Here is a 14,946-nt window from a genome sequence, read left to right as displayed (position 1 = left end):
CTGGAACTACAGGCACCCGCCACCATGCCTGGCTCTTTTTTTTTTTTGTATTTTTAGTAGAGACGGGGTTTCACCGTGTTAGCCAGGATGGTCTCATCTCCTGACCTTGTGACCCACCTGTCTCAGCCTCCCCAAGTGCTGGGATTACCAGCGTGAACCACCGCACTCGGCCACAAAATGTACTTCTTAAATCATAAGACTTGAAAGTCAAAATTACTCCCTGATCTGTGGGCCGCAGAACGGATGCTGCGTTAGCAGGCATGAAAACAACATTAATCTTCCTGCACACTTCCATCAGAGCTCTTGAGTGACCAACTACATTGTCAATAAGCAGTAATCTTTTGAAGGAAATCTTTTTTTTTTTTTCCTGAACAGTAGATCTCAACAGTGGACTTCACATGCTCAGGAAACCATGCTGTGAAACAGATGGGCTGTCATCCAGGCTTTATTTTTCCATTTATAGAGCTCAGGAAGAGTAAATTTAGCATAATTCTTAAGGGCTCTAGAATTTTAGAATGGCAAATGAGCACTGACTGAAACTTCAAGCTGCCAGATGCATTAACCCCTAACAAGAGAATCAGCCTATTAAGTTTTGCAGCCAGGTATTGACTTCTCTCTAGCTATGAAAGTCTCAGATGGCATTTTTTTCCAACAAAAGGCTCTTCTACATTAAATATCATTTTATAGTATAGCCACCTTCATCAATGATCCCGGTTAGATCTTCTGCATAACTTGCTGCAACTTCTACATCAGTACTTGCTGCTTCACCTTGCACTTTTATGTTATGGAGGTGGCTTCTTTCTTTCAACCTCATGAAGCAACCTCTGTTAACTTCAGACTTTTCTTCTACAGCTTCTTCACCTTTCTCAGCCCTCACAGAACTGAAAAGAGTTAAAACCTTTCTCTGAATTTAGTCCAGACCACTAAAGCTTTCTCCATATCAGCAATTACACTGTTTCACTTTCTTATTGTTCGTGTGTTCACCAGAGTAGCACTTTTGATTTCCTTCAAGAACTTTTCCTTTGAAATCATAACTTGGCTGTTTGGTACAAGAGGCCCAACTTTGAGTGGATCTTGGTTTTCAACATGCCTTCCTCACTAAGTTTAATAATTTCTAGTATTTGATTTAAAGTGAGAGACATACAACTCTTCCTTCACTTGAACACTTAGAGGGCATTGTAAGGTTATCCATCGGCCTAATTTCAATACTGCTGTGTCTCAGGGAATAGGGAGACCCTAGAAGAGGGAGAGAGACAAGAAGCAGCTAGTCCATGGAGCAATGAGAACACACATTTATTGATTAAGTTCAACATTAATATGGGTGTAGTTCATGGTGTCCGAAAACTGACAATAATATCATCAAGGATCACTGATCACAGATCACCATAAAATTGATAATCATGAAAAAGCCTGAAATATTGTGAGAACTACCAAAACGTGCCACAGAGACACAAAGTGGGCACATGCTCTTAGAAAAACAGCACCAACAGACTTGCTCAATGCAGGGTTGCCACAAACCTATAGTCTGTAAAAAATGCGATATCTACAAAGCACAGTAGAGTGAAGTACAATAAAATGAGGCATACCTGTATACACACAGACATGATACATAAATATACATATCTGAATGCATAAGACAGTGAGGCAGTCAGGATGAAGGGTGTGATGTGGAGAGAAAGGATATTCGCTGAGGTGAGGACAATGTGAGGACACACCACATTTCTCCTTGAGGCATTTGCTACATCTTAGGCACAAGTGGCCAAGAAGCTAGGCAGAGCCTTAGGCAATCTCACGGGGGCTAGGAGGTAAAAATTAGAATTTAGAATTACCAAAGAAGGGAGAAACTGAATAGTCTAGATCCTGTAGAGAAATGAGGTCCAAATAAGTCAGACTGACACTGGGTGACAGTTTTCCCTTCTAGGCATTGACTGATTGAGCAGCTAAGAAGAGAAGCAAAGACCAGGTGACAAACAGAGTACAGACTTTGGCAATTTCATTGTGATGGGGAAACAAAAATTGTAGTTCCTGACTCATCAAGAATGAGAGGCCCTGTGACATACCCCAGACTCTCACTGGGAGTCTTGGACATCTTCATATAAAAAGATGTGCGTAGGGGGTGGGGAAGGACAGGCTAGAAATAGTCCAAGTCCAGCTAGTGTAGTCCCTGACTGGACTGAAGTGATCTGCTTCTTTGTTGTCTGCCAGAGGACAGGGTGAATCCTCTCTGGAAAGAGAAAACATCAACTAGAGCTTTGGTGCTTTTTTAAAATTAATAAACTTTATGTTTTAGAGCAGTTTTGGCTTCACATCAGAATTGAGCAGAAAGTACAGAGTTCCCACATATACACTGTCCGCATACATGACAACCTCTCCTACTATCAACATTTTGCTTTACAGTGGTACATCTATTACAATGAACTTATATTGACACAGCATTACCACCCAAAGTCAACAGTTTACATTAGGGTCCATGCTTTGCTTTGTACATTCTATGAATTTTAACAAAAGTATAATGACATGTATCTACCACTGCACCTCTATAATTTTTTTTATACACCATGTTTAGTCAATATAATTACAAGGCATTTTAGGAGCAGGACCAAGAAGAGTAAAGAAAATAGATTCATATATTGAACTTATTAGCTATGGACCTGATCAAAATGTCTGCACTCCCATGTTTCTTGTGGCACTGTTCACAATAACTAATATTTGGAAGCAACCTAAATGTCCATCAGCAGATGAATGAACAAAGAAAATGTGGTATATATACACAATGGAGTACTACTCAGCCATAAAAAAGAATAAGATCCTGTCATTTCCAACAACATGGATAGAACTGGAGATCATTACGTTAAGTCAAATAAGCCAGGCACAGAAAGACAAACATCACATGTTCTCACTTATTTGTGGGATCTAAAAATCAAAACAATCGAACTCATGGACACAGAGAGTAAAAGGATGGTTACCAGAGGCAGGCAAGGGTAATAGAGGGTTGAGGGAGAGGTGGGGAAAGTTAATGAGTACAAAAAATAGAATGAGTAAGACTTACTATTTGATAGCACAATAGGATGACTATAGTCAATAATAACTGTACATTTCAAAATAACTAAAAGAATGTAATTGGATTGCCTGTAACAAAAAGGATAAATGCTTGAGGAGATGGATACCCCATTCTTCTTGATGTGATTATTTCACATTACATGCCTGTATCAAACACCTCATGTAGCCCACAAATATACACACCTACTATGTACCCACAAAAATTAAAAATAAATTTTTTTTAAAAAAAATCTGTGGTCAATTACGAATACATCACAACGGAAATTTTAAAATATTTTAACTGAATGATAATGAACATATATCAAGCCTTGTATGATGCAGCTAAAACTGTTTCTAAATAATATTTATAGCTTTAAATTCATAAGTTAGCAAAGTGGTTGCAAATCAATTATCTGAGTATCTGTGTCAAGAAGTTAAGGAAAAAAAAAAAACAAATTAAACTCAAAGAAAAGTAGAAGAAAGTAATAAAGATACCAGAAAATATTAGTAAAACAAAAATTCAACATTCTAAAAATGACAAAATGAAAATCTGGTTCTGGTTCTTTTAAAAGACAAAATAGACAAACTCTTAGAAAGACACTACTAAAAAAAGAAGAGAAGACAATCTACCAATATCAAAAACAATAAATATAAATCACTGCAGACCCTAGAGAATTTAAAATAATCTTAAGAGAATATTTTAAACAATCTTTTTGCTAATAAATTTGAATATTCATATTAAATGAAAAAAATCTCAGCAAAAAATATTAGTTTACCTGAATTGCTCCCAGAAGAAATATAAAATCTAAATGGTCTTAGCTGTATTACATAAGTTGAATCTGTAACTTAAAACTCTCCCATAAAGAAATTTTTAGGTTTAAAAGGTGTGATCAGTGATTTCTTCCAAATATTTAAAGAAGAAATAGCACTGCTCTTACACAACGCTTCCAGAGCTGTTTATTTATGGAACACTACACACAAAACTAAAAGGCATTATTGAAAGACATTTAAAGAGGCTCTAAATAAATGGAGAAACAGACATTAGTGGAGTGATCATTTTAAACACTGGAAGATTCAATATCATAAAGATATGATTCATTTAAATTCATCTATGTATTACACTCAAGGCTACTTTGGAAGTTTTTTTTTTTTTAATTATTTAAAATAGGGTGATTCTAAATGAATGTGAATCTAGCCAAGAATAGACCATGCCATTGTGAAGGAGAAGAACAACAAAATTGGAGGACCTACATTTATATGAGGAAAAGGAACCAGACACAACAGAGTAGTAGCATATGATGCCAATTACATGTATTTCAAAAATAGACAAAATGAATCTATGGTGTTAGAAGGTAGAACGGTGGTTACTGTCAGGGGAGAGTAGCGTCTGGTAGAAGACCTGTGTAGGATTTCTTAGGTGTTGATAATGTTTTCTCAACCTGGCAGTGGTTACACAGTTGTATTTACTTCATAAAAATGTACTGAGCTGTATACATAGGTTTTGTATGCTTTTCAGTGGGTAGGTTAGAGTTCAATAAAAAGTTTACTTTAAAACACAGCTGCCTCAGAGATTCTCAAATCAGTCAATTCTGGGGACTGCTTCCATAGTGAAGGTGAGCCACCACACACCCAAGGACCATTACGCACCAGCTAGAGCTCATCTGACTTTCCCAGGAAGTCAGATTAAAATTAGGGTGAGCGGTGACCCCAGTGATGATCCTGGGGATTCCCTGCCACTTGTATAACCAAGCTTACATTTCCTTACCATTCTCCTTACTTTTTTTTTTTTTTTTTGAGATGGAGTCTTGCTCTGTCCCCCAGGCTGGAGTGCAGTGGCACGATCTCGGCTCACTGCAAGCTCCGCCTCCTGGGTTCATGCCATTCTCCTACCTCAGCCTCCCAGGTGGCTGGGACTACAGGCGCTTGCCACCATGCCTGGCTAATTTTTTGTATTTTTAGTAGACATGGGGTTTCACTGTGTTAGCCAGGATGGTCTCAATCTCCTGACCTTGTGATCTGCCCGCCTCAGCCTCCCAAAGTGCTGGGATTATGAGTCACCGCGCCCGGCCCCTTTCTCCTTAACTTCTTTCTTCATGCTCAGCTCGAGTCTTGAACTCCACCCCATGCCCACAGTTTCCTAGGGATCACCTCCTGCCTGTGCCCTCTGGCTCACCCTTGGACACATGGCATTCACCATCTTAGAGTGTCCTTGCCCCAGTTTAAAATTTGATCTAAATACATACCCAAGAGCAACACCATGACCTTTCTCAGAATTCGCAGTAACCTGTATAAAACTGATGGTGATACCTACGCTGTGTCACTCAGGTTATCTTGACCACTAACCTGGCCTCATTATTTTCCCTGACTTATGGTGACCCACAAGCCAGCCATAACAAAAAAAGCTTGGTCTGAGTTAAGCTTAAGATGAGTACAGTTCAGCAGAATACCAATCCTAGAGAGTGTTGAGATATTCAGCTAAAACATAAGCCCCTGCTTTTTTTCGAGACTAGATTGGATTTGATGATTTAGTATAATCTCATCCTCCCTCCTCAGATCTTTCCCAGGGTCTAAAGAAATTGATTTCAGGGCTCTTTCTGAGATTTCTACTTACATGAAGCCATGACATGTTTCTGTGGTAATTCTCCTCCGTGCCGGCATTACTCATTCCCTCTGGCTCGATGCTGGGCTCGCTTGCACTCCAAGGACTCCCTTCTTCAAAAAAAAAAAAAAAAAACCAAGAAAGGTTTCAGTGTTCGGTCTCCCTGGAGAGCATGTCGGTATGGTACAGTTGCCCATGCTTCTGAATCCTAGGGCAGACTACCATGGCCCAGTGGGTTACAGGGCATAGCACTGACTTGGAGGAATATTAACAGGAGCTGTCCCCTTCATCACCAGCTGAACTGGCAATTTCAAAGACATTTATGATCTCTGTTATGGTGGCTTCCATTTTGAGAGATGGGAGCAGAGAAAAAAAACAGAGTCAAGTCCTTGAATTGCTGAGATGAGCCAGTTATTGACTGAGTGTGCCCAAATCCATTCCAGACTGACCAGACCTTGCAGGTGTATTTAAGGAGGGACAGCAACTAACTGGCCTCACAGTGACTGCTGTCTCCATTGTTCTGTGACTGCAACTAGTGCTATTACTCTAGCCACCAGGTTTTGCTACCACAGCTATGTCAAAGATGGGCAGGTGCCTATGAAAAACTAAGGGAATTCGGAAGCAATTATGTCCAACTGTGGACAGCCCTTGTGTCCAAACTCCTCTCTATGGCAAAGTATAAAGGAGATAGCTCTCAAAAATTCCCTACTTGGTACACTACATAACAAAGTTTTCCCTCAAATCTACAAAATTTTATAGATCTTTTTAATGACAAAACAATTTCTTCAACCTGGCTATTTTGACTCAATTGGTCAGGATAAATCGATCAATTTAAATAATTAATTGCAATAGTTTTGCCCCAAATTAACTGATAATAATGCTCTAGCTTCAGACTTATAACAAAAGAAATCATACATACTTTTTAAAAAATGTCTCCTTAGGAAATAAGCAGAATCTTAAGTAATGCATAAATCAGCTATTTTCAAAGGCGAGGGTGGGTGGATACAGAAGCATTTTCTATTTTAAACCTTCTTTGATGAAATATACTCAGCTTTTATTTCAGCAGACTTGATCGATAATTTATCCACACTTCTTGCTGACTTTTGAAACTACTTACCTAGTAAGGAGAGCTTTCTATTTTGCCTTGCATACAGAGACTGAATGGCAAAGTGAATGTGCTTCAACTTTTACCTAATATTTAATGTTAGGCAGCTGGTGAGTTCTATTTTCATGCCTACTGTATCTTTTGCTTGTCTATTAAGATACTAATTAGGGCTCATATTTTGGACTGCTGTATTTTGGTATTTGGAATTTCTTTAGAGCCTACAATGACAATCTATAACTCTCAGGCTTTGACTGTATATTAAGTTCATTCTCAGGTGTTTGACACATTGTATGGTCATCTTCTAATTTATCTTTACAGCATCCTTGCATTCTAGGCAAGAATTATTCTCACTGTGTAGTCAGAGAAAACAAATCCCTGAGAAGCTAAATGACTTGTTGAAGATCACTCATTGTCAGGTCTAGACTATCTTAACTCTCTGATATTTTGGTTGTTCATATTGTTAAATAGAGACTTTAAAATATAGAGAATCTTTAGGTAGTCCTCCCCAAGGGAATTACTACATTTGACATTGAAGGTTCTGATCAAAAGAATGAATACACAAGTATCTGAATTTCAAAGACTGTCCTGGTCATTAAAGTGTTTTCTTTCTCTAACATATACTCCACACCCTTGCTGCTCAAAGTGTGGTCCTTGAATCAGCAGCATCAGCTCCACGAGAAAGCTTGTTAAACATGTAGAATCTCAGATCCCCACCCCAGATCTGCTGAATCAGAATCTGCATTTTAACAAGCCTCTCCAGTGACCCGTATGCACATCAAGGCTTCAGCTGCCTTGCTCTAGCAAGGGTAGTAGCAAGGGTAGTATGGTTTTCAGGCTGAATAGCTTGTCTACCCTATGGCTCTGCCCTCCATCTATTTATGTGTAAGAAAATGGACTTCAGCTTGTTTCAGGACTTGGGCCCTGTCTTCCTACCCCCCACGTCCCTGCACACCCCACTCCTCTATGTTACCTAGGTCAGTGACAGTGTCCCTGCTCTGGGACAGCTGCAGCTCCTCAGCCTCAGACTCTGAGTCCTGCCGTGATAACTTGCTGCTCTTTAAGCTGCCGACCCGGCGAATGCTGGACAAGGAACCCCCCTTCTTCACCTGGAAACTGCGGGTTCCTTTAATCTGGAGCAGACGAGAACCTCCTATCCTGATCTTCCTGCTGGGAACTGTATTAAAAGAATAAAATAGGGCTTTTTCCCCCTTAGTGTTCCCCAGCCAGTGTTATATCCATCTCTCCCCAACTTGTCCCTGATCAGCCGCCTCTGCTGGCCTGGATGAGCACTCTGAACAAGGAGCTTCTCCCAAGCCCCCAGTCCTGCAGGACCCACCAGGAAGGGCTGGTGCAGCTTCTTTCTTGGACACAAAGCTCATCGGAACTGGGAACGACCTGCTCTCTTTCTGGCCCAGGTTTCACAAGCATGAGTGTGCCTTTGGGGCAGCATCAACTAGGACTATTAGTACACTTGTATCACAGGATTCCTTGATTCAAGAGAACCACAAACCATTTGCTTTTGCTTTCCTTTCAAAATGGGACTTACAGACTTCTGTAAGCTGTCACGTAAACCCCTTCATTTTGGAATACCTCATTCAGAAATAAGAACCAAAGGTGCTTCTCTCTGCAATAGTCAGCAGTGGCTTCCACTCTGCTCCTCAGAAAAGGCACTAAACAATCTGTTTTCACTCGGGTGAGCATGAGTGTGAAATGGCTCTATTTTCAATGTACCTAATGATTTCATACTATCCTCCTCTCAGTCAAAAGGCTGGGTGAAATGTGATTCCAAATGGTGCAAACCCCTGAGCCAATCTTATAACAGTCTATGCATACCAAGAAGAATATGCATTATTCATCTTTAGTCTTCTGGAAGAAATAGTAATTAGTGAGGAAAATAAAAGAGTAAAAGAAATGCATTTAAACTTGGAGCCTATCTTTATTTAAATCAACAGTATCCTTATTTCCCATAGTCATATACACACCTTCCTTTTCTTTTGAAGATTTGGTGTTGTCAAACATTGATTTTATAAGGGTGGGATAAAGTAAGTTTTAGGGCTTAAAGTCCATTATCAGGAAGGAGCCAGTTTTATAAGCTTAGCATCTTAAGACATGAACAAGATTTCTTACTAATTGTTTAAGGCACAGTTACTAATATTTTAAAAGTACCAATCAGAAAGTTTGCATGTTAGTTTCAGGTTTCTCATTCACGAGAGAGTTAATATGTGACTGTGATAGAACTTGTATAACTAAAACGTTAGCTAAATGTATACTTTTAACGCCATTTAAAGGAGGTCAGAAGACTTTCTCCTGAACAATGTGAAAGTTCTGATTTACTGTTGTGATGGAGAAATAAAAAAATTATCACCATGCAGCTGGTAAAGGCCCCATGGAGCTCCCTGAACACATCTGAGTAGAATTTCACATCTGGATGGAATTTCTTGTGGTACAGTTAGACAAATCCCACAAAGATTATGAACCATAATGCTGCATTTTAATTATGGCACAAAGCACACACTATATTTTTCAATATTATTTTTATGTTTAGTTGAGACTTTATCACCTATCTGAAATACGTTTGAAACAGAATATAATTAAAATTTTTTAATGACTACAAGTGCAATTTCATGTCTAAGTAGATTCAGAAGTACAGAAAATATTAAACAGATAATTCTTAGATTTTTACAGAGGTACACACTAATATTCTTTGCCCAATTTTATGACACTTTTTGGCCTACAGATGCAGCAAAATAAACCCAAATTAATGTAATCAGAAAGAAATTTAATTTTGAGAGCTTGTTCCACCAAAAAGGATAGTTGGAGATATCCTATAGCACTGAAAAATTACAGTTCAGAATTGTGGCATTGGTTATTTACAAGGGGCACAGCAGTTAGAATTTATATTTGGTATTGTACATGAAAAACATCAGTTGAGATTGTGCAGCATTGAATTGTAGCCTTTATCTCCATGACAACAAGAACTAGTACAAAAGTGAAACAAATCCATCTAAATTGGATAAAACATCTTTGGCCTTTTCTTTCACCTTACATTGTATCAATTAGCAAGTTCTGTTGGCTGTATATTTCAAAATATCATAGGATTTTGACAGCTCCATCCCCTTTTCCCTGGACTAATGTAACTACCTAACTGCTTCACCTTTCCCTCTACTCCATAGATTGAGTCATCTTTTAAATGCATAAATCATAAATACACACTTTATATCACATTTCTGGTAAAACCTACCAACAACTCTGATGCACTTAAAACAGAATTAAATTTCTAACCACATCTACCAGACCCTGTTTGCCCTTTACATTACATTTCCAACCCATCTCCTACTATTCTAAATAATTATTTCACTTGAATTTTTCCTGGTAGAATCTGAATTGTCCTCAGGGTGTTTATTTCAAGAACTGGCATTTTCAGGTTTTATAAAACCAAATGGTATAAAATTTTAAAAACTGTAATTAGCAGTGTCTCTATTGTCTTCATTTTCACATAGGCTTCAGTAGCTGACAGCTTGTCAAATGGATTAAGGAATATTTAGGAATCTTTGGGAAGATTTTTGTCAACTGATTAAGGACATTTTATGGAGATATAGATATAATAGCTCCAGTTTTCCATTCTTTATTAAACAACTTTCATATATTAACATAACCATTCTGTGAGTAGAAAAAATATTGAGCATTTGAGTGTTGAAATATTAAAGCCAATTTACATAAATAATAATCATCAAATTAAAGTGTTCTTAAAATTAATCAGATATTTATTTTATAAAATGGTATAAAATTTACTCTGCTGAAGTTTAATCATGTAGTATTAGTAATTATCTACTATCTTAAATATAATTAGCATAATAACTTTGAATGACAAAAGATTGCCTTCTAAATTAAAATCTCTTTGGGATATGTTTAAAAGAGAGAAGCTTCTCATCACATGCAGTATAATTGTCTGAAGTAAGTAATATTTGAAAAAATATTGATTTGATACTTCTTCGTCCTCAAAAATCGCTCAAGATTTGACTTATCCTTCCTGCAACATGGCCTCTTTGGGCCAATTCAATAGAATATGATATATGATTATCTGTATTTTAAGAATGTTATGACATTTTAATCTTGAACTATTCAAACTTTTCCCAATGTATATCTATTCCCTTTAAAATATTTTTTGTTTTCTCTACACAGGGCTATTCCTTCTAAGAATCATTCATTCATTGTTATCCAAAATTTATTGACTCATTGTCTGTAGGATGCTAGAAAACACTTCAACACATAAAATAACCTTTGACTCTTCTAGCAAATGTGCAGATGTTCTTTTAATTGAAATTCACTGGAAAAACATGGAAGGGCAATGGAATTTTTAAAATGGCAAAATCAAATAGTGAAGTTGGCAGTTTAAAGGAGGCCCTAGAGGGCAACTTAAAACTTTGCAATCTTTAGTTCATAGTTAGGATTTTCTATGTGGGTTCTAATCTAGATGCTCACAATGTATATTTAAAAACCCAACAACAGCTATTTATTGTGTACCTACAATTCACCAGGTATTAAGTTTACACTTCACTTGCATCGTCTTATTAAAAGTTTTCAACATCACAATGCAGTAGGTGTTAACCCAGTTTTACAGAAAAGAGAACTGTGTCTTAGAAGGTAAATAACTTGGACAAAGCCACATAGTGAGTTACTATATTTCACCCATTTTAAGTTGTTCACATTTTAACATATCTGGAAATCAGTATTTGACATGCAAGAGATGACATCTTATGATCACTTGCACCAGGTAGCAGTTGTGACACCTTTGTTATTGCTTGTCTGTGTGAAAAATGTAAAACACCAGCAAAAAGATAAACAGAAAGACAGGATCTTTTAACCCTAAGGAACAAAGTGATAGTGAGGGGTAGGTGGGTGTGTGAGGTGGTAAGTCAGATGTGTTTAGCAACATTCCTTAAGAGGGACTAAAGGTGGGCTAACTTCATATGGGTGCAAGTTGGCTTAAGTAATTAGCACAAAAAGCTTTACTTCTTTTGTGAATCCGTCTAAGAAACAATGCATCACTAACATTGTGATGGCACAGAGGACGTTATCATATATAGAAACATAGACATTAGATAACTGTGAGTTGAAAAGTAATTAAGAGATTTAAACTCTGAGTTGACGATGGTTTACAAAAACTTTAACCAGTTTTTATATATATATATAGGATTTCATGAGAATTATATATAGTAATAATAATAATAATAAACAACATCTAATTAGGTCTGAAAGTCCTTTTTCAATAAGAATAAAAGACAAGCATCTGGGCGTGGTGGCTCATACCTGTAATTCCAACACTTTGGGAGGCCGAGGCGGTTGGATCACCTGAGGTCAGGAGTTTGAGACCAGCCTGGCCAACATGGTGAAACCTTGTCTCTACCAACAATACAAAAATTAAGAAAATGTGGCACATATACACCATGGAACACTATGCAGCCATAAAAAAGGATGAGATCATGTTCTTTGCAGGGCCATGGACGAAGCTGGAAACCGTCATTCTCAGCAAACTAACACAGGAACAGAAAACCAAACACTGCAAGTTCTCACTCATAAGTGGGAGTTGAGCAATGAGAAACATGAACATAGGGAGGGGAACATCACTCACCAGGCCCTGCCACGGGGTGGGAGGCTTGGCGGGGGATAGCATTAGGAGAAACACCTAATGTAGATGACAGGTTGATGGGTGCAGAAAACCACCATGGCACGTGTATACCTATGAAACAAATCTGCACGTTCTGCAAGTGTATCCCGGAACTTAAAGTATTAAAAAAAGACTTACGGACAGAGGGACAAAAACATGCATGACCAAATTAGGCCAAGGTGTGTATGTGCATGCAAGTGGGTGAATTTAAGTTAATTATAATGGAAATGATATGTACAGATGGAAAATACTGAACTATTTTTAAAATACCACTGTCTAGAAAACATTCTTAGCCAGGCCAAAAGAAATTCTGTAAACGCTGTAACACTTTTTTCTTAAATAACATGGTTCCATAAATAACTTTTCTAGGTCATTCTTATCTACTGAAAAAATTACAAGCAACCTGTAGGCTGACTATATTACTAGAAGACTTATAAGGTAGTCTCCCATTTAAAAAATCAAATATAAAACCTTCACATCTGGTTAATATCTGGTCTATTGCATGGTTATGGAACTTGTTCTAATGTGCATTTAGCAATGCAGAAAGACTGTAGCTGTTCTTTCTCTCTTCATAGTTTCATAAAAATGATTAAATAAGCCTAGTGCTTTATTAATTGATGAGATTAGCCCTACAAGTGTTTAGCAGAGGTGTAGTTTTTAAAACGAGATTCTGTTTACCAAATTAGTTTTACATTAAGTAATGGTCCCCAAGAATTTGGTACGAATGGATGCCATTGATGTTAAGATAATTGAGAAATATAATATTATTTTTTCTCTTTTTATTATGTTTTACATTTTAACAAAAGCATATTAGGAAAATTTTAAAAAATACAAAAATTAGCCGGACGTGGCGGTGGGCACCTGTAATCCCAGCTACTGGGGAGGCTGAGGCAGGTGAATAACTTGAACCTAGGAGGCGGAAGTTGCAGTGAGCCGAGATTGTGCCACTGCACTCCAGCCTGGTGGACAAAGTGAGACTCTGTCTCAAAAACAAACAAAAAAACAATAAAAGACAAGCTAAGTGATAAGAGAGTATTATGTAAAAGTTCAATTGGGAGTATTTTTCTTTTCTTATTGGTAAATAAAATAAGGGTTCATCTTACAGCTTTAATGGAATAAGGAGAGTTTCTGAGCTGGAATTGGAAGCCAGGCTTCTCTGACTGCCGAGACCAACTTTTAACAAGCATGATTTTCCATCATAAAGCCTACACAGTCAGTACTGTAGGGAGTTAACAATTTGGGGACACAATTTTGTAGTTTAGACCCCAGTGCAAATATCCTATGAGAAACCCTGACACATGAAGGAGTCTTTGTGTTTCCGTACCTTTCTTCTCCTCGACTCCTGCATCTGATTTGAGAGTGTGGCTGCTGCTGTGGAGAGAATCTTTCGAGTCTTCGTTTTCGTCCAGGACCCCAGCAAAACTGATCTTCCTCTCATATCTGTGCCGATCCAACTCGGGATCCAAACGAAGTCTGCAGCTCTCCAAGTCCTAAAATGCCAGCGAGGAGCACATGAGTGCTGGCATCTCCCCAGCACTGCTCTGCTCTTGCGGCAAGCCTCCCTCCATTTTGAATTATACGCAACTGCGCTTAAACAGCCAGATTCCTTTATCTGCTGCTAATTTTAGATTGTGACCATGCAAAGCTATTCTTGACTTTAAAAATAAATAAAATATTTCCTAATTCATAGTATTTTTCCCCTTTTCCTCACATGCTTTACCTTCCAAAAGCATAGGCCTTGATCCAAATCCACAACTATCTTCCTTACCTTCTAACTCTTTGTCCAGTTTTGGCTGCATCTTTGGCCTTTTATTTAAAAATCACGCATCAAGCATGGACGTGTTAGGTGCTGAAGGATAAATAAGGATTTTTTTTTTTTTTTAAATCTCTAAAGGAGCTCAGAATCCCAAGATAGAAACTAAGAAGGCAAACAAGTGATAAATTTTAAGACTGAGAGTAGGAGCTCAGAAAGCAGGTTCGGAACTGTGCTTGACAGAATAATAGCTCCCCAAAGATGCCCTAATCCCTGGCACCTGTCAATACGTTGCCTCACATGGCAACAAGGATTTTGTAGATGTGATTAAGGCTAAGAACCTTAAGATTGGGAGATTATTCCAGGCTAGCTAAATGGGCCCAATCACAAATCCTTAAAAGTGGAGAGCCTTTCCAGGCTGCAGTCAGCGGAAGCTGTGGCTATGAAAGGAAGATGAGAGAGATACCACGTTTCTAGCTACAAAGATGGGGGGCCGGGCGCGGTGGCTCACGCCTGTAATCCCAGCACTTTGGGAGTCCGAGGCAGGCGAATCACGAGGTCAGGAGATCGAGACCATCCTGGCTCCAACGGTGAAACCCCGTCTCTACCGAAAGTACAAAAATTTAGCCTGGTGCGGTCGCACGCGCCTGTAGTCCCAGCTACTCGGGAGGCTGAGGCAGGAGAATCGCGCGAACCCGGGAGGCGGAGCTTACAGTGAGCCGAGATTGCACACCACTACTCTCACGCCTGGGCGACAGAACAAGACTCCGTCTCAAAAAAAA

The 14,946-nt window shown here is 38.4% G+C and overlaps 1 protein-coding gene across 2 annotated transcripts in view; it reads right to left on the bottom strand.

Moving 5' to 3' along the window:
- UNC80 (unc-80 homolog (C. elegans)) overlaps positions 1 to 14,946 on the bottom strand; it is a 251,121-nt gene that overhangs the window by 98,362 nt on the left and 137,813 nt on the right. For both annotated transcript variants that reach the window (XM_011966529.1, XM_011966530.1), the window contains exons 26-27: positions 13,736 to 13,901; positions 5,651 to 5,751 (exon numbers count right to left, since the gene is read on the bottom strand). In XM_011966529.1, coding sequence (XP_011821919.1) covers positions 5,651 to 5,751; positions 13,736 to 13,901 — 267 coding nt within the window. The remainder of the gene's footprint in view (positions 1 to 5,650; positions 5,752 to 13,735; positions 13,902 to 14,946) is intronic.

Source organism: Mandrillus leucophaeus, unplaced genomic scaffold (genome assembly GCF_000951045.1).
Source record: "Mandrillus leucophaeus isolate KB7577 unplaced genomic scaffold, Mleu.le_1.0 Scaffold763, whole genome shotgun sequence".
NCBI lineage: Eukaryota > Metazoa > Chordata > Mammalia > Primates > Cercopithecidae > Mandrillus > Mandrillus leucophaeus.
This window is presented reverse-complemented; position numbering and strand designations above follow the sequence as displayed.